Genomic DNA, 18,433 nt, shown 5'->3' with positions numbered 1-18,433 from the left:
GGTTGAGAGGAGAAGAAAGGGGCACTGGTAGGAGCTGAATTGTGTGCCTGGTGTCCTAATAAGAAGATAAAGCATGTGGCTCCTGATCTTAAGATTTAAAAAAAAAACAAAAAACAAAAAACTTAAGGGGCCCCTGGGTGACTCAGTCAGTTAAGCATCCGACTCTTGATGTTGGCTCAGGTCATGATCTCGTGGTTTGGGGGTTCAGGCCCCACATCGGGCTCACTCTGACACTGCGGACCCTGCTTGGGATTCTCTCCTCCCCCTCCCCTGCCCTCGTGCTCGCTTGCTCTCAAAATAAATGGACTTCTTTTAAAAAAAGTTGTATCAAGAAGAGAAGAGAGACACAGAGACCCCATGACAACAGGTGCAGAGATTGGAGTGACACAGCCACAAGCCAAGGAGGCCCTGGAGCCGCCAGAAGCTGCAGCAGGCAGGGCAGGATCCTCCCGTAAAGAGAGGGAGGGAACACGGCTCTGCAGACACCTTGAATTGGGACCTGTAGCCTCCAGACCTGTAAGAGAATAAATTGTTATTTTTTAAAGCCACCCAGTTTGTTGTGCGTTGTTATGGCAGCCCTGAAGTAACCTGGGCACAAGGCAGAAGAGTAAGGTGACCCCCGATGCTAAATTTCAGCTCCTTTATAGTTTTGGCCACAGCCGGTCTTGCTGTAACCCTGGCTTCTGATGGATGCAATGAGGAAACCACAGTTGAACCTTGAGTCTCTTCGGAGACACGAGGAAGCCCCTGGGCTCAGTAACCATCCCAGAGAAGGGTCTAACCTAACCAGTTGTGTTGGCATCTCTCTTGCATTTGCGTGACTGCCGAGACAAGAAACTAGCAAGCAGCACTCCTGGAGATCGGGCTTTCAAAAGCCCAAGTCAATGAGGGGGACATGTGTCACTCGGCTCCGTGTGAGGTTTTACAAGATGATACAGTGTTGACTCAGCAATTTTATTTCTAAGCCTTAAGCGAACACGTCATCTGTCGTCTTTATTGCGACCCTTCTCATTGTTCTACAGGACAGGAGTCTTAACTGTGGGAACAATGGCTAAATAAGGGGACGTCACTGAAGGTTTGGTGCCAGGAGGCCCTGCAGGTGTTTGCTCACCTCAGAAAATCATCTGCAAAGAAGCAAAAGCCAGGGCATCTTAAAACACCAGAACAAAAGGCCTGTGTGTTTACCACGGCAGCCCCCCTCCACCCCCAGTTGAGACCCTGTGAAGGGGCCTGCTGGTGTGGAGGCGTTGGTCAGACACCTGGGGTAGGTTTGTGAGTTTCAAGCTCCATCTTCCTGCTCTGTCAAAATGAGGTCAGATGTGGTGGCGGTTATAGAGATATGATGGATGCAGGCCGTCGTAATGCCACTGGCGCCATTGCTCAATAGCTTCCCGGCTTCTCGCTTCCTGTTCTGGGGAACAGAGGTGAGGTCGTCATGTTAGTACAGAGAGCACTCTGACCTGAGGAGAGCCACCAAGCTCTTGTCAGCCATCAGTCCAAACTGCCTACCCTGGGGTGACCTGAACAAACTGTGCCTGGGTGCACTGGTGACAGAAGATCTGAAGTGAAAGATGTGAGGGAACAGTGAGTCCAAAAGCCTCACTGGTGGAGTTGAGAGCCAAGCCCAGGCAGGTGAAAGAGCTGGTGGCCAGGAGAGCCAGTCAAGGTCTATGTGTTGGTTCAGTGCCCCTTCCCGTACATAATCACCAAGGGGGGACGGCCTTCACCAGAAATTGGCTCAAAGAAATAACAAGTAAGAAACAAAGTACAAAGATAACCCAGGAATAATGCAAAGAGATGATGGGCTTAATGGTCGAAAAAAATCATGCAAGGCAATGATTGTCAACTTCAAGCAATGGCATTATAAGGAATTTTTTCATCAGGCTTTAAAACTTAATGTGTTGTGTTTTTGTTTTTTTTTTTAATTTTGCTTTTTTAAGTTTATTTATTTTGAGAGAGATAGCAAACAGGAGTGCCGTAGAGTGGGAGACAGAATCCTAAGCAGGCTCCACACTGTCAGCACAGAGCCCGATGTGGGACTCGAACTCACAAAACCGAAAGACCATGACCTGAGCCGAGATCAAGAGTCTGACACTTAACTGACCGAGCCACCCAGGTGCCCCCAACATTATGTTTTAAAAACCAAGCAGAAAAGGGCATGGATGAAGCAAAGTGTGGGGAAATTTGATAATTGTTAATTCTGGGTGATGGTTATGTGGGGGTAACCAAGAAATATATATACTTTTCCATATGAATGAAATTTTTCAAAGTAAAAGGCTCTTGAGGGCGTGATTTTGGCATAAAAGTTGTTTTTTTCTCCAGGTCGTGCCAAACTCTTCTCACCCCATTACACTTCGACAGAGGGAAGGCCTCCCTGGTAAAGACCCAAAGACCCAAACAATGTAACTTCTGTGCAGGGAACCACATGTGGCTGAGCATCTTCAGCCAAGTCAGGTGTCACACAGCCAACTCCAGATGGCCTGACCCAGGCTTCTGGCTTTGAAGGTGGAAGCAGATCTGTGCTGCCACGCAGACCTTAGAAGTAGGGTCTCAGCACACTGTTTACTCTGGCACTTTCAGAGGCAGAACTCAGAGGCATCTTTGCCTTGTAAAGATGGTGGTTTTGAGTAGAGGTGCAGCCAGGCACCACAAGAGAATAGGTCCAGTGTCTTAGATGCACCGATGGGCTTTGGAGATGGGGTTCTCAGCCTCTCAGGAAGGTCACTCTGGTCCAGAAATCACTCTCAGACCACCTGCCTAAACTTCCTCCTTTGAAAATCCAAGTCCTTTCCTTTACCCATAGTAGTTCCTCAGCATTTGCTTTTTTTTTTTTTTTTTAAACGTTTATTTATTTTTGAGACAGAGCATGAACGGGGGAGGGGCAGAGAGAGAGGGAGACACTGAATCCGAAGCAGGCTCCAGGCTCCAAGCTGTCAGCACAGAGCCCGACGCGGGGCTTGAACCCACGAACTGCGAGATCATGACCTGAGCCGAAGTCGGACGCCCAACCGACTGAGCTACCCAGGCGCCCCCCTCAGCATTTGCTTTTAAGGGGTGGGAGGTAAACCTCAACTGGCAGTTATTCTGAGACAGGTGACGCTGTCACATCAAGATAGCCAACTGAAAAACTAAGGTCCTGACTGAGGAGAGTGTAGGGCTTGGAACGCCCCCCCCCCCCCCCCCCCAGGGTAGAGGTCCTACCAGCCCGGCCCCCACGCAGGACGAGGTGCTCTGGGGCAGAAGCAAGGGAAGAGGAGGAAAACAGAAATGAGTTTCACTTCCTGCGATGCTCACCCACTCACTCTTGGGCAGGCTGGGCCCGCTTCACCTCCTTGCCTCCTTCCTTTATCAAGCTCAGAAGACCTCTCCTGGGTTTGCGGGTGGGGGTGCTCTCTTTTCTCTCCTCACTCCATCTGTCCACATGGGTCAATTCCTAGATCAAAGTGAGTCCTCGAGACCTCTCTGCACGTGATCCTCCTTCATTTATAAGAACGTTGCTTTGCTGGCAAAACACCTTGGTTCAAATCCCTGACTAGCTATGGCACCTTGGATATTTAGGGATCCTTTCTAAGCCTGAGTGTTTAAAACTAAAAAACAAATTATTAAGGCCTGAGAGGCTGGTTGTCAGGGTTGGAGGGTTCAGAACAGTGCCCAACAGAGCAAGTACTCCACCAGTAATCACAGCTCCGTCACTACAGTCCCCATAGGCCTGAGGCCCCTGATGCCTTTAGTAGAGGACTTGTCATCCCAGAGTGCCTGGCCCCTCACCCTAACTCATCGTGAAAGGGAAAACAGTGAGTGTTCTCCACCCAGATGCGAGGGATTTGAACCTGAAACATTAAAAATGTACAAAATAAAGTGCTAAAAAAACAAAACAAAAAACAAGGAATTTTGCAGGCCATATACTCATTTTTTAAATGCCTCTCCCAACTGTTCACCAAGGTAAACACATATCCAACAGAAATATTTCCCTCTGAGTCGAGACAGCTTGAACTTGGTCTTGATGTTACCAGGAAAGCTTGATTTGGCAGGATCCAAGCCCAATACCTCAGGGGCCACCTGCGAGGCAGTGGGCATGGCCTGCAGCCCTCAGGTACCTGTTGATTATATCCTTTTCCTAAGAGATGCCATAAAAGGGCAAATCCACTAGAGCACACAAATCCACTAGAGCATACAAGCCAGGAGGACCACAACTTCAGAACTGAAATCACTGACTTTCTCTAGCAAAGGTCATCTAACCTGGGGCCTTGTGTCCAAGCTCAAGTGCATCAGGAGCATTTCCATCTTAATGATTGAGGAAAGACTCAAACCGACACACTCTGGCCAGCCAGTCAGGCCTATTAAATGTTCCTACACATTTTTGCTCCGGGTACCACTTGAGTACGCTTAATAGATGCAAAGTCAAATCCCACCCCATGGGAGACTGATTCAAAGGCAGAACCTCCTTCTGCCCATGCCCATACCCAGCTGCCTCCATGGAGGACTTGATGAAATCAACATTTCCTGAGGGAGGTAGGAGTCCCATCTGCCCGAGGGCTAATGGAGGGAATAAAGTATGCCGATTGCCTGATAAGAAGAGACTGAGGCAAAGGCCAAAGCCTAGAAAAGATATGAACAGCAACTGCATAGGACACAAGCAGAACACAAAATGTATGGTGTGTCCAACACGATGGGTGAGTTGCTTTCTGAGGTCAGGTTTCCTGGTTTGCTTACAGCCATCAAATGCTGATCAGAGTGAATAGGTAAATGAAGGGCTTGGTTTTCCAGAATGAGTAGTTCCTAGAGCTGTTGTATTGATGTGAATCCAAGGTACTTGAAAGGTATAACCCACGTGTACCTGAGCTAAGCCACTAGGTGTAGCCGCTAAGAGAACACAGAGATTCCCACGTAAGAGTAGAAAATAGAATCAGCTGAACATTCCCTGAGCCAGTGGAAACCTACGTGTTGTATCCTCTCCTCGCCTTCTCAAGGTCTACAGCCATGTCTGTGCCTTTCTTCCTTCAAGACTCCCAAAGATGTGAACTGAAAGAGCCTCTCTTCCCTCCCTCCTCTAATTAAAATTTAGGGATGGGGCGCCTGCGTGGCTCAGTCAGTTAAGCGTCCGACTCTTGCATTCGGCTCACAGTTCGTGAGATTAAGCCCTGAGTCGAGCTCTGTGCTGAAGGCACAGAGCCTGCTTGGGATTCTCCCTCTCTGCCCCTCCCCTGCCTGTGCACTCTCTCTCAAAATAAAATAAATTAACATTTAAATTGAGGGAGACATGGAGGCAACTTTTGATTTTCCCACAAAGGCCCACTTCCCCAACGACCCTGGCTGAAGAGCTCTTACCATCATTTTGCTCCTCCACGAAGTTCTCAAACTCGTTCCTTTGTTCCTCGTAGTACGCTCTCCGAAGCTCATTGGCCCGTAGCTTCTGCCTGTTCTCCGCTGGGAAAGGGCAAGAGGCGAGAGTTGCCTCCAAGAATGGGGGCAGCCGCACGCATTTAGGGGAACACTAATTGTTTTGCCTGAGAAACTTAACCTGGTTGGGAGGGGTTGTTTGAGAGGGAGAAGGATGGCAGTTTCGCTAAGATGGTTGACTCCTGACGCAAACTTTAAAACTTGAGGGACCCAGGAACTCACCCTCTCCAACCATGCCATTCTGCAAGTGAGAAAAGCAATCACTCATAAAATTAATGGTGCATCCAAGTGTCCTGGGCCAGTTAGAAACTAGGAATCCTGTGATCAAAAATCAGGAGGGAGTCATCAACTTAAAGTCAATTTCACATTCATACCTTCAAATCCACTCAACATCTTTGAGCACCTGTCACAGCCAAAATGTGTGTTAGGCACTGAGATTAAAAAGGCAAGTAAAAAAGATTGTGTCCCTCGACTTTAGGGGCCAGTAGTTCAGATAAGGAGAAAGAAATAACAATAAGTGATGCCCAAGGTCACCTGGGTAGCTCAGTCCATTCAGCGTTCGACTACAGCTCAGGTCATCATCTCACGGTTCATGAGTTTGAGCCCCACATCAGGTTCTGCACTGACAGGTGGAGCCTGCTTGGGATTCTGTGTCCCTCTCTCTGTCCCTTCCCTGCTCACACTCTGTGTCTGTCTCAAAAAATGAATAAAAGATTTAAAAAAAATCTTTTTTTAAGTCATGCCTAGTGGTTGCTGTGATAGAAGCGTACACAGGGCACGATCATGGCATGAGTTAGGGAAATCTTAGATGATCCTTGCTATCCATTTCCTTAGGCAATTCCCTCCCTTTGTGTGGGTTGGCCTTAATGACTCTTCTACTGAACTGGAGGTGGCACACCATGATGGAATGTGGCTTCCTTCTTGGGCCTCTCTTGCTCTGCTGGAAGCCAGAGAACTCTTAGTTCTACATGATAAAATTGGAGGTCCACTTCTATGTGGCTGCTACACCAGTAGCCCCTTGAGCCCCGGTGGGAATCCCCACCTGAACTAGCACATCACACCTCACCACACTTCACACTTGAAAGTAGCCTGAAAAAACCATTCAAGATTATAGATTTTTAGGTGTAAAATAGTTTCCAGGTTCATCCACTTCTACCCTTAAATCTTGACCGCTTTGGTGTGAGGACTCTGGTTGTCTGGAGGAAGTTATCGAGAGCTCTCTTAGTATCAAGATATTTCTTTTAACTGGGCTTCAACTTGGGGCGCCTGGGGGGCTCAGTCAGTTAAGCGTCTGACTTCGGCTCAGGTCATGATTTCGCGGTCCGGGAGTCCGAGCCCCACGTTGGGCTCTGTGCTGACAGCTCAGAACCTGGAGCCTGCTTTGGATTCTGTGTCTCCCTCTGTCTCTGTCCTTCCCCTGCTCACACTCTGTGCTTCTCTCTCAAAAATAAACATTAAAAAAAAATTTAACTGGGCTTCAACTGGACAAATCCACAACATCAGGAAGGCCGTGTCTGGTGCAGGAAGCACTGGACCCTGAAGGACACCTCACACCCCTCTGGCACGATCACATCAAAGAGGGGGGACTAACATGCTGTAGTTATTTATAATATATTTCACTATATTATATTATTATTGTTGAACTCAGATTAAAAATCCAGTTAACTATGACTTGATCTCCATGCAGATTTCCTTGGGTAAATCCCATGTTTTCCCCATACTTGTGCCTTTATCCACATAATTGTGGGACTCTTGAGCCTGGTGGAAGGAATTTCCTTTCCCAAGCCTCCCCCGACCCTTGCCCAACATTCATACAATTCTTAGGAGGGAATTGAGGCTCACAGAGGTACAGTGACCTAATCGAAGTCATACAGTTGGTCGGGGTACAGCTTGGGACAAGCCAGAGCCCCAGGTACCCACACTCCACACCTTGGCCCAGAACATACCTGTCATGGCACCATCTTCCTTTTGACCCACCTTGAGCCCCAGTGTGCTCCAGGTACCAGAAAGCCACTGAGGATGGGAAGGAAGGGTTTTGGAGTCTAGGAAGCAAGGCCTTAAGGAGACATCACCAATCCTAAAGAAGCATTTGCCATTCCTATGTACTTCAAAAAAGAAATCGTCTTCCCACATTGCCTTTTTGGAGCCGCCACAGATGAGACCTCTGACTCAGCAATGGCCAACAACATTTGGGACAAAGTGCCACGTCGACACCGCATCTGGTGCACTGTGGGTGTCCCTTCTTAGGAAGGGATTAGTTCCTCCTCATGCTAAAAGGACCCTGCGTCTTTCCTCAGAAGCTTCGCGATGTCAGATGCCTTTTTCCTGGTTCCGAATTCCAGTCTATCAGTGTCACATGCCTTTTACCCACCCTGAGACATGTTCGGGCTCTCCCGTGCACGGAGTCGGCCAAGTGACAGCAGGTGAGCTCAGGGGCACCTTGCGTGTTCAGCCTGTCCTGGACCCCCCACGACCGATGCACAGAGCTTCTGTTTGGGGTGAGGGGCCTCTGACTTCCCATGCCCTTTGTGGTTCTGAACCAGCTGATGCGGATGGAAACTATTCTCCTGTCCTGAATTCACTCCTGCTCCCTGCTAAAAATTTGCCAGGACGTTGCTTCTCTGATTTCCATCAAGAACTGCCCGGGCTCCATCCATCACAGCCCTTTCAGTGTTTCTTGACATTTGTTAACTTCTAAATCTCAAGTTGTCGGAGACCTGGAGGTTTTCCCAGTGTGGCTAATATTTACTCAGTTGTGGGGGGGGGGGGGGGGGAGGAATTTCATCTCCAAGCATTTTCATTATTTGAAAACAGTCCTGTTATTTTTACCGAGCAAGTTACCTTGCTGAGTGTGCTGAGGGAAACAAAGAGTTTATTCAGACACCCAAGTAATGATCAAGCCATAGACTTGGAGACAGAGCTCAGAATCCTTGGAAGAATCTAGTTCAAGGGCAGGAAACTCAAATGCCTTCAAGGGTCAGCAGGTCATGGAAATGAGGGTCCCTGCCAGGCAGGGGACACCAGGACCTACTTCAGACTGAGGAGACACATTCCAAGCTCAAAAGCCTTTCAAATGTATTAGATAAAAAATTTAAAAAAAACAAAACACTGCCAGCTGAGTACCACAATTTCAGGGGCTTATAAATAAGGAAACATAGGCCCAGAGGGGAGGAAGTGGCCAAGGCCACTTAGCACAGCTGTCACCAGACCCAGAGTCCCAGCCCCTATTCCCAGGTGCCCTCTCCTTGCAATGCTGTTGCTCTCGCATGCAAGGCACTGTTCTATAGGCCAAAAAGTACACACTGAGATACCATGTTTCCTCTTGACTAGAACGTATTTCTCCTTAACATTTTAAACTTCTCCAAAATTGGGATGCATCTCAGCTCTATTAAGTGCATTTGATGTGGCACTGTCCTTTCTGTTCCCTACCCTGACGGTGTAGTTGAAGACGTGACCTGCCATCGAGGACGTGTAATTTCTAATTCAGAGCTGCTGTCACTTTGATACCTAATGACCCAGTTTGAGCCCTCCTGGGTCCCTTGCTGCCCCACAGCCCAGCCCACTGGGACAGAAAGAACGGGTGGGGGGAGCAGAAGGCAGGCCTCCAGCATCCTTACCGTTGACCTCATCTTGGGATTTGGGGGACCGCTTGCCGCGCCTCTTGAGGAAATTTGAAGCATCTGATTCCTGCATGAAGATCTTCTGTTCTACATCTGAAACTCGAGAGAGGCCGGTCACGAGCGGCATGGGCTCACCAGGGCACCTCAGTAGCCCTGCACCCCGGGGTGGCCCTTGCACTCACCTTCCCGAACGTCTTGTCCTGCCTCCTGCTGGGTGCCCACCGATGCACCAGCGCCCTCCTGCAGCGATGTGGGAGAGCACAGCATGAGGGCTGCAGCACCCCAAGGGGAACCTTCACCCTGAGCTGGGCTGGGACAGTCCTTCCTAGGCACTGTGTCTTGCCCGGCCCCAGGGTGGGGTCCCAGGTCCCTCACATACCAGCCATAGAGCAGTCTCCCCAGGAAACCAGCAGGCAAGCTATTTTCTCTGTGTTCTATTGTTATACACACACACACACACACACACACACACACACACACACACACCAGACACAGTCATCTGCACAGTAAGCACCCCCTTTCCACCTGGGCCACCTGAGCAGCCTCACCTAACACCAGTGCAACCTGGAGTCTCCCCATACTCACTAGTGAGGAGCACAGCAGCTGAGAGACAGCAGGCGAGAAGCAGCTGTCTCCAGGCCATCTTTGGATGGGCTGAGGCTCCGTTTGGGAACCACAAGGCAGACGGAGAGGGTTCTGCAGACCCTGAAGCCAGCCGCCAGGTCCTCACTTCTGTGCCAGGCATGCCAGGGGGGAGGGACGCAGGAGACCCGGATGCCCATGGTGGGGAGTGGGAGGAGTCTCAGCCGCAGCTTCCATTGGCTGCTCCTCCTGGAGCACTGGAGATGTTTTTGGCGTCCTGCAAACCTCCACTGAAGCAGAGCCTGTCGTTGGGGCCCCGGCTGAGACACTTTTGAAGAGGCCTTTCCAAGATCCGCACCTAAGGAGTTGCTGTTGGAATGCCCAGTCCCAGACTCAGGATTTCAAAGAGCTCCTGGCATCTGCTCCAGGGTAGGTGGGGACTCTAGTCCTGGAGGCTAAGGCCTGCAGAGGGGGTGGGAAGAAAGCCTCAGTGAGAGACTTTGAGGTATTAGGCCAGGAGGGACCAGAAAGCCTGGAAGAGCCCCTCGGGCAACCCTCATGTGGATACATGGGCTGTTAGAACCATAACCAGAGTACCCCTCACCTCGACAAGTCACCCAGCTGATGATGTTCCCTGTCAAGCAAAACACAGACCCCTGCTCCGGGGGTCCCAGCACCCTTCCAAGACTTAGAGGAAGAGAGGCAGTGAGCCTTTCACTGCAGAGGGAGAGCAGTGCACAGTGTGTGAAAAGCCCACAGCTGAGCATGGGTGTCTAGAAGGAGACAAAGGCACACCCCATGTGGGGGAGGAAGTGAATTCCTAGAAGTGGGAATGCTACCCAATCAGAGCTCTGTGGGGCCATCAGAACGCAGTCCCTCTGGAGATGTGTTCTTCATGCTCTCGTCGATTAGGAGCCAGCCTCGACTCTTACTAGCTGGAGAATTGCGCTTTGGTCATGGTTGAGAGTTCTTAATGACAACCATCGCTAGGCCTAGAGCACAGCCCACATGTACCCGAAGGTGTGGGGAGAGTGAGGGCACCTGTGGGAGGCCTGTCCCCCAGTTGTCTCACCAGTGAGCTTCTTGGCCATGCCTGGGATGGCAAGGCTAAGTGAGGCCCTTTTGAGGAAATGCAGATAGTTCAGTAACACCAGAGCCCAGGAGCATGTGGAGGGGCTGGAGGTAGGAAGGGCCAAGGTCACAGGAAGGAGTCTCCATCTTTGTGAGGCACCCTAGTGTGTGGGCTGTAAGCACAGACCTGACCAGGCTCCCTGGATTCAACCCCAGCTTCCCACTTGGCCATCTGCATGGCCTTGGGCAAGTCATTTGACCTCTCCGTGTCTAATCCCCTCCTCTGCCACGTAGACTGACCTGAGGATTGGAGTTAGTGCATCCAAAGTCCTTAGAATGGTGCCTGGCATGCGTGGATCACCGGATATGTGTTTGCTGTCGGGACACAGTCATGAACCATTGAATGATACTGAGCAAAGTGACAGGAGGGATTTTGTTTTTTGTTTTTTGTTTTTTGTTTTTTTTAGGAACACTACCCTCCCAGTGATGTGGAGGGTGGGAGGGATTAGGTTAAAGAGCTGGGACTTAGAGAAGGCTTCTGCAGTAGTCCAGGTAGGAGATGGTGTCAGCAAAAGGTGGGGGGTGGGCAGGAATGGAGAAGACAGAGCACTTCAAAGACTGAAGAAAGAATCAGTAGTGGGGCGCCTGGGTGGCTCAGTCAGTTGAGCATCTGACTCTTGATTTTGGCTCAGGTCATGATCCCAGGGTCTGTGCTGGGTGTGGAGCCTACTTGAGACCCTCCCTCTGCCCCTCCCCAACTCACATACATGTGCTCTCTCTCTCTTTCTCCTTCTCTCTCTCTAAATAAATAAACTTTAAAAAAAAATCAGTAGGACTCAGCTAATTAGCTAAGGGCAACGGGAGGCTGGGAGGTGTGGATTTAGATGGCTCCCACGTTTCCAGTTTGAGTAGCTGGGGGGATGGTTGGCAAGACCATTTAATGAGGTGGAGAACATGGAGAGAGGGCATATCATTGGACAAATCAAGTATCCAACACTTATGGGATTCAAACCAGGTCTAATGTCAAATCCAGTGCTCTTCTCATTTTCCCACAACAATAATTTTGTGAATATACTAAGCCATCACCACAGTCAATTTCAGGACACTTTCATCACCATACCCATTAGCAGTCACTCCGCATTTTCTCCAACCCCCAAAGCCCTAGGCAACCACTAATCTGCTTTCTGTCTCTATGGATTTCCCTGTTCTGGGCATTCCATCTAAATGGAATCATACAATGTATGGCCCATTATGACTGGTTTCTTTCACTTTAGATACTGTGTTCAAGGTTCATTTATGTTCTAGCACACATCAGTACTCCCATTTCTCCCTCATGCGGAATAATATTCTGTTGTACAGATATGCCATATTTTATTTATCCATTCATCACTAAATGGGCATTTGGGTTGTTTCTTCCTTTTGAATATCATAAATAAGGCTGATGTGGGGTGCCTGGGTGCCTCAGTCGATTAAGTGTGCAACTCTTGATTTTAGCTCAGGTCATGATCTCACAGTTTCATGGGTTCAAGCCCCACGTGGACTCTGCCCTGCAGGGCCTGCTTGAGATTCTCCCTCTCTCTGCCTCTCCCCCACTCACACTCTATCTCTCTCAAAAAAGTAAACTTAAAAAAATTTTTTTTAATTATTATTAAGTAATGCTATTACGAACACCCTTGTGCTGCATGGTTTTGTGTGGACATCCGTTTTTATTTCCATTGGGTAGATACCTTGGAGCAGAATTAGTTCAAATGGTACCTTCATATTTAACCTTTGAGGAAATCTCACATTATATTTTACATGTTCATTTACTCATCTTTCTCCTCTAGTGCTATGAGGTCTCTTTGATGAAGAGAAGTTTCTATCTTGTTCTACTAAAATGATGCCCAGCACAGATGTACTTCATCAGTGTTTACTGAATTAATTAATGAAAATACTCCTGGGTGAGGGCAGTAAAAGGAAACATTTATAAGTTTATTTCAGTGGACAATTTATAAGAAGGTACACACACGGACCCAAAATTTACAAGTTAATGTATCCCTGGGTTCAGGATTGTTCTCAAGGTTAGCAGGAACAAATTTTGTGGTGCATTCATGGATTTATTAAAGTGCAAACAAGATGGCTTTAACATTTGCCTCAGTTCAACTGAAGTTTAGACAGGTTTCTTCTTGATGATAGGCTCCCTTTTCTAGAGCATTTACTTTAGAAAACTTGAAACTGTAAATTCTTTCTCTGCCCCTTTGATGTAATGCAGATCTTCTCCCAGTCTCTTGCTGGTCTTATAATCCAGGAATGTCTTTCTCAGGGACCTGGGAGACATCTTTTTGGAATGAAGACACCAGGGCACCTGGGTGGCTCAGTCAGGCATCTGACTCTTGGTTTCAGCTCAGGTCATGATCTCAGTCATAAGGTCCAGCCCTGCATCAGGCTCTGTGCTAGGCATGGAGCCTGTTTAAGATTCTCTCTCTCCCCCTCTCATTCTCCCTCTCACTCTCTCTCAAAAAAAAAAAAAAAAAAAAAAAAAAAGGAAAGGAAAACCTCAAAGGAGATATCACCCCATCCCCCAATCCCTATGGGAGCATAGACACTTGGCTGTGATGGGCTCCAACTGTGAAGGGCAATTAAAAACTGCAGGTGACCACAATCCCTATCAAAACCACACCAGCATTCTTCACAGAGCTAGAACAAAAAAATCCTAAAATTTGTATGGAACCAGAGAAGACCCTGAATAGCCAAAGCAATCTTGAAAAAGAAAACCAAACCAGGAGGCATCACAATCCCAGACTTCAAGCTATATTACAAAGCTGTAATCATCAAGACAGTATGGTACTGGCATAAAAACAGACACCCAGATCAATGGAACAGAATAGAGAACCCAAAACTGGACCCACAAATGTATGGCCAACTAATCTTGGACAAAGTAGGAAAAAATATCCAATGGAATAAAGACAGTCTCTTCAGCAAATGGTGCTGGGGAAACTGGACAGCAACAGGCAGAAGAATGAACCTGGAACACTTTATTACACCATACACAAAAATAAAGTGGATCAGAGACCTAAATGTAAGACAGGAAGCCATCAAAATCCTCGAGGAGAAAGCAGGCAAAAACCTCTTTGACCTTGGCTGCAGCAACTTCTTACTCAACATGTCTCCAGAGGCAAGGGAAACAGAAGCAAAAATGAACTATTGGGACCTCATCAAAATAAAAAGCTTCTGCACAGCGAAGGAGACAATCAGCAAAACTAAAAGGCAACCGACGGAATGGGAGAAGATATTTGCAAATGACATATCAGATAAAGGGTTAGTATCCAAAAGCTATAAAGAACTTCTCAAACTCAACACCCAAAAAACAAATAATCCAGTGAAGAAGTGGGCAAAAGACATGAATAGACACTTCTCCAAGGAAGACATCCAGATGGCCAACCGACACATGAAGAAATGCTCAACATCACTCATGATCAGGGAAATACAAATCGAAACCACAATGAGATAGCACCTCACACCTGTCAGAATGGCTAGCATTAACAATTCAGGCAACAACAGATGTTGGCGAGGGTGCAGAGAAAGAGGATCTCTTTTGCACTGCTGGTGGGAATGCAAACTGGTGCAGCCACTCTGGAAAAGAGTATGGAGGTTCCTCAAAAAGCTAAAAATAGAACTACCCTATGATCCAGCAATTGTACTACTAGGTATTTATCCACGGGATACAGGTGTGCTGTTTCACAGGGGCATGTGCACCCCCATGTTTATAGCAGTACTATCAACAATAGTCAAAGTATGGAAAGAGCCCACATGTCCATCAATGGATGAATGGGTAAAGAAGATGTGGTGTTATACATACATACAATGGAGTATTACTCGGCAATCAAAAATAATGAAATCTTGCCATTTGCAACTACGCGAATGAAACTAGAAGGTATTATGCTAAGCGAAATTAGTCAGAGGAAGACAAATATCATATGACTTCACTCATATGAGGACTTTAAGATACAAAACAGATGAAAGGGAAGGGAAGCAAAAATAATATAAAAACAGGGAGGGAGACAAAACATAAGAGACTTAAATATAGAGAAAAAGCAGGGGTGCTGGAAGGATTGTGAGGGAAAGATGGGTAAATGGGTAAGAGGCATTAAGGAATCTGTTCCTGAAATCATTGTTGTACTATATGCTAATTTGGATATAAATTTAAAAATAAATTAATAGAAAAAAATAACTGCAGGTGACCTGAGATTCCCCCTACCCCAGCTCTCAAAAATTCTCATATTCCTGTTTCAGTGGAGTTGACCTTTGTGTCATTCCTCTGGTGCAGTATTCCTGGAAAAGTCTTCCTTGCCTGTTAGCTTTGCTTTTGCAGTTTTAACTTGAACCGGGTCATTGATTCAACCTATCATCTGATCCACCAGGGTCAAGTGGAAATGGCCCTTGAAAAGAGTGTGTCCAGACAAATAAAGTTACTAGATGCTATGACCCATGGTAAGCGTTTTTCCAGAATAAATATTTGAAAGTCCATTTTCCGTACCTGACATCAAGAATACATTATGTTCTTTCATGATTTTGCATTCTCAATGGACTAATTATGTTCCTGAGCCCACTTTCCCTGCACATTTGGTAGGGTGAGTGAAGGATTATCTCAAAAGGGGGACTCATGACCCTTGGAACCAGAAGCTCCCTGGAACTCAACTTCCTCAGGAGCCCCCACAGCAGGTCTAGGTAAGCACTTTCCCTGCCACCTCCTCAGGTCTCAGGAGCAGTGAGAAGCAAACCCATTAGATGCGAAGGTGTATGTTTTTTTTTGTTGGGCAAGAGAGTGATAGCTTGCAAACTCAAAGTTTCAACTCATCTGATGTCCCTCTGGAGTCAACTGTGTCGACACAGGAGAGTGTGGAGAATGAGGGCTTCGTGAGTCAGGACAACATCTCTAAGACCTCTCTGGTTTATTTTCCCGTAAAAGCCATTCATTTTTCTAAGCACCTCGCCAGGGTGTTGTGGGGCTGTTTACAGCTTATTCTCTCACATGCTGCAGAGAAGTATTATCAGTCCCTATGAAAATGGTCCTTACAGGTCTCCCTGTAGAATTAAGTCTGACAGGGGATGTCTCCATTCAGAAAAAAGGCATGGGACATTCTAGAGCTGTGTAGAGAACTGCCATGAGATCACCCTATCTGGGTTGCTGTTCAGTAGACAAGCACTGTAATGGCTCCAAAATCACTAAAATAGTAAAATACTTTCTTATTAGTGGATAAATAGACACTTTCTTGAGCTATCTTCCCAATGCCCTCTACTGCCCCAGTGCCCCAGCCTCTGCCCCAGGACCCCACTTTCTGGAATCCGTTCCCTAAAGGGGTGATGCTTGGGCGCCTGGGTGGCTCTGTCATTAAGCATCTGACTTCAGCTCAGGTCATGATCTCACGTTTGGAGTTTGAGTCCCACATGAGGTGAACTCAAGCCCCACTTCCAGTGAGCTCGAGCCCTGCTTCGGGTGAACATGAGCCCCACTTGAGGTAAAATATGAGCCTGGCTTCGGGTGAGCCCCACTTCTCTCTCTCTCTCTCTCTCTCTCTCTCTCTCTCTCTCTCTTTTTCTCTCTCCCGCTCCTGGGATTCTCTCTCTCTGTCTGCCCCTCACTCACTTACTCCCTCTCTCTCCCTCTTAAATAGATAGGTAGGTAGGTAGGTAGGTAGGTAGGTAGGTAGGTAGGTAGATAGGTAGGTAGGTAGGTAGGTAGGTAGGTAGGTAGGTAGGTGATGCTTGACCCAGCAGGGAACCTCCAGAACACTGCTATGCTCCCACAGCTAGCCTGATTGATCCAGTGCCTGTCCTTTGCCAGCCAAACGTATTTCATATCACTTTGAATTAGGGGCTTTCTGATACCTCACTGTTCCTATGAACTTACCTTATATGTTGTCCACCTCTCCTTACCACCTCTGTTCTGTTTTCTCTATGTAGTACCACCCCCAACCACCGTCAGAAATCCTGTGTCTACTGCAAAGCCCATGTATAAGGAGGTTTATAGTGTCTTTATTTATAAGAGTACAAAAATGGATTGCAATCTAAATGAAAAAGTGGAGCACATGTTACGGTATATGTGTGAAAGAAGGGTATGTATATTGGAAATATATTCAAACCCTTGGAAACATGGTATCATAATAGGTGTTGACAGGGGGAAGCCATAACAGTGTAGGTATCCAACTACAACAGGTTCTCCTGGTTTGCTGATTCTTCTAGAATACGGTAGGGTAAAGTAAGTTACTGGTGTAAGGGAAGGGTGAGTTGACCCCATTTTTCTGGGAGAAGGTCACCTTGAATGAATAGATAGATCTTCACTGTTCTGAAAGTGAATCACTTTGGCTGGTCTAGGAAAAGTGTGTGAAAAGATCTTTCTTTTCAGAAGTGCTCCAAATGACAAAAAGTAGCCTCACTCTTAGGGCGCCCTGGTAGCTCAGTCAGTTAAGCGTCTGACTTCTGATGTTGGCTCTGGTCATGGTCTCATGGTTCATGAGTTCGAGACCCACATTGGGCTTTCAGCTGACATCGTGGAACCCGCTTGGGATTCTCTCCCCTCTACCCCCCAGTGTCTCTCTCTGCCCTTCCCCTGCTCCCTTCCTATCTCTAAATAAATAAATAAACAAACAAACAAACAAACAAACAAACAAACTTAAAAAAAGTAGCCTCACACTTTGTGGGTGAGAACAGGAAGAAAGACTTCAGAAGGAAGAGGAAGAGGTGGACAGGTGGAGAGGTGGTTCAGGTCTGTAGGGGGGAGCCTTGGGCAAGTCCTGACTGCATTTCTTGGGCTTCTTGTCCATTGAGCTAGACTGTCTCCTGCCCCTTGTCTCTCCCCCAAAGATATGAAGTGAAGGACCTTTGCTTTACTAGAGCAGAGCACTCAGCCACCAACATGTAGCCTCCAACATGGCAGCCTGTGCTCCCATCTCTAGGGCCCTGAGCCTTCTGACTGAGGCTCGCTTGTTCCTCCCTTCCCCAGCAGCCTCTTGCACCTTCACCTAAAAGACTGAAACACTGCCCGTATCTTGCGCTACCCCAGGCTTGGGGAGTGGCACTGTGGTGTCCATGGCTATTGGTGTATCACAGCCCAGATCTTCACTGCTCAGAAGCCAACCCATCAGTAATTTAAAGAGCATCCTGGTCACAGCAGCTCGAAGCCCCTCTCCTGAAAATGACACCTGAGGGGAAGAAGCCCACCTCTAAGGATTTACTGCTCTAGGAGATGACGACAGCTTAGCAATTGCAGCTACTTTAGGGACCAAAGACTTGGCCCAGCTGGCAAGACTTGGGTGCATCTCACCAACCCAGGTTCTAGCACAAACCCCAGCCTCACCAGGCCACTGTCCCAAGACCAAACTCCCAAGATGCAGCCAAAGCACTTTGTATTGCTCCCCTCAAGATCCTCAACGTTCAGCAGGACATAGACTGAATTTTTGGACTCTGCTATTGCCATCAGTTGGGGGGACTCAGGTGTTCTCACTCTTGAGATGGATGGAGGCGCATTCACTTTACTCTGAAGGGTCTAGAGGTGTGGACCTCATATTTGAGTGCACAGTCAGATCTCCCCGGTGCTGTAAAAATACATAGTGCCTGGGCCTCAGCCTGTGTGTGTGTGTGTGTGTGTGTGTGTGTACGCGCATGCACACACGCACACACATGTGTAATCAGTGAGTACTGGTTAAAATTCCCTGAATCCTTTTATTTTTTTCCCAGCTTTATGAGATACGATTGACAAATGGAAGTTATATATATTTAAA

The 18,433-nt window shown here is 47.6% G+C and overlaps 2 protein-coding genes across 7 annotated transcripts in view; one reads left to right on the top strand and one right to left on the bottom strand.

The window, feature by feature from the left end:
• Nucleotides 1-18,433, top strand: part of MCM10 (minichromosome maintenance 10 replication initiation factor) — a 110,761-nt gene that overhangs the window by 44,162 nt on the left and 48,166 nt on the right. Inside the window, exon 21 of one of the 5 annotated variants that reach the window (XM_086714917.1) lies at nt 336-548. The exons of 2 other annotated variants lie outside the window; for them this stretch is intronic. The gene's annotated coding sequence lies outside the window, so the exon portion shown is untranslated. Of the gene's footprint in view, nt 1-322; nt 549-18,433 lie in introns of those variants that run through there. 2 more of the 5 variants (XM_086714914.1, XM_086714912.1) reach the window with 2 other exon arrangements.
• UCMA (upper zone of growth plate and cartilage matrix associated) lies at nt 934-9,973 on the bottom strand. Of its 2 annotated transcripts, XR_015254020.1 has the most exons (6): nt 9,606-9,973; nt 9,203-9,268; nt 9,018-9,113; nt 5,329-5,427; nt 1,260-1,411; nt 934-1,124 (listed from the first exon to the last, which is right to left on the bottom strand). XR_015254020.1 is itself a non-coding variant. In XM_086714925.1 (5 exons), exons 1-5 carry the CDS (start codon nt 9,763-9,765, stop codon nt 1,314-1,316), a joined length of 519 nt encoding a protein of 172 aa, XP_086571051.1. In that variant the 5' UTR covers nt 9,766-9,970; the 3' UTR covers nt 934-1,313. The 2 variants fall into 2 exon arrangements, 1 of the variants encoding a protein (XP_086571051.1); XM_086714925.1 differs by having other exon boundaries at nt 934-1,411; nt 9,606-9,970.

Source organism: Puma concolor, chromosome B4 (genome assembly GCF_028749965.1).
Source record: "Puma concolor isolate L17-30 chromosome B4, mPumCon1.1.hap2, whole genome shotgun sequence".
Classification (NCBI taxonomy): domain Eukaryota; kingdom Metazoa; phylum Chordata; class Mammalia; order Carnivora; family Felidae; genus Puma; species Puma concolor.
Note: the sequence above shows the minus strand (reverse complement) of the source record. Positions and strands in the feature narration are given on the sequence as shown.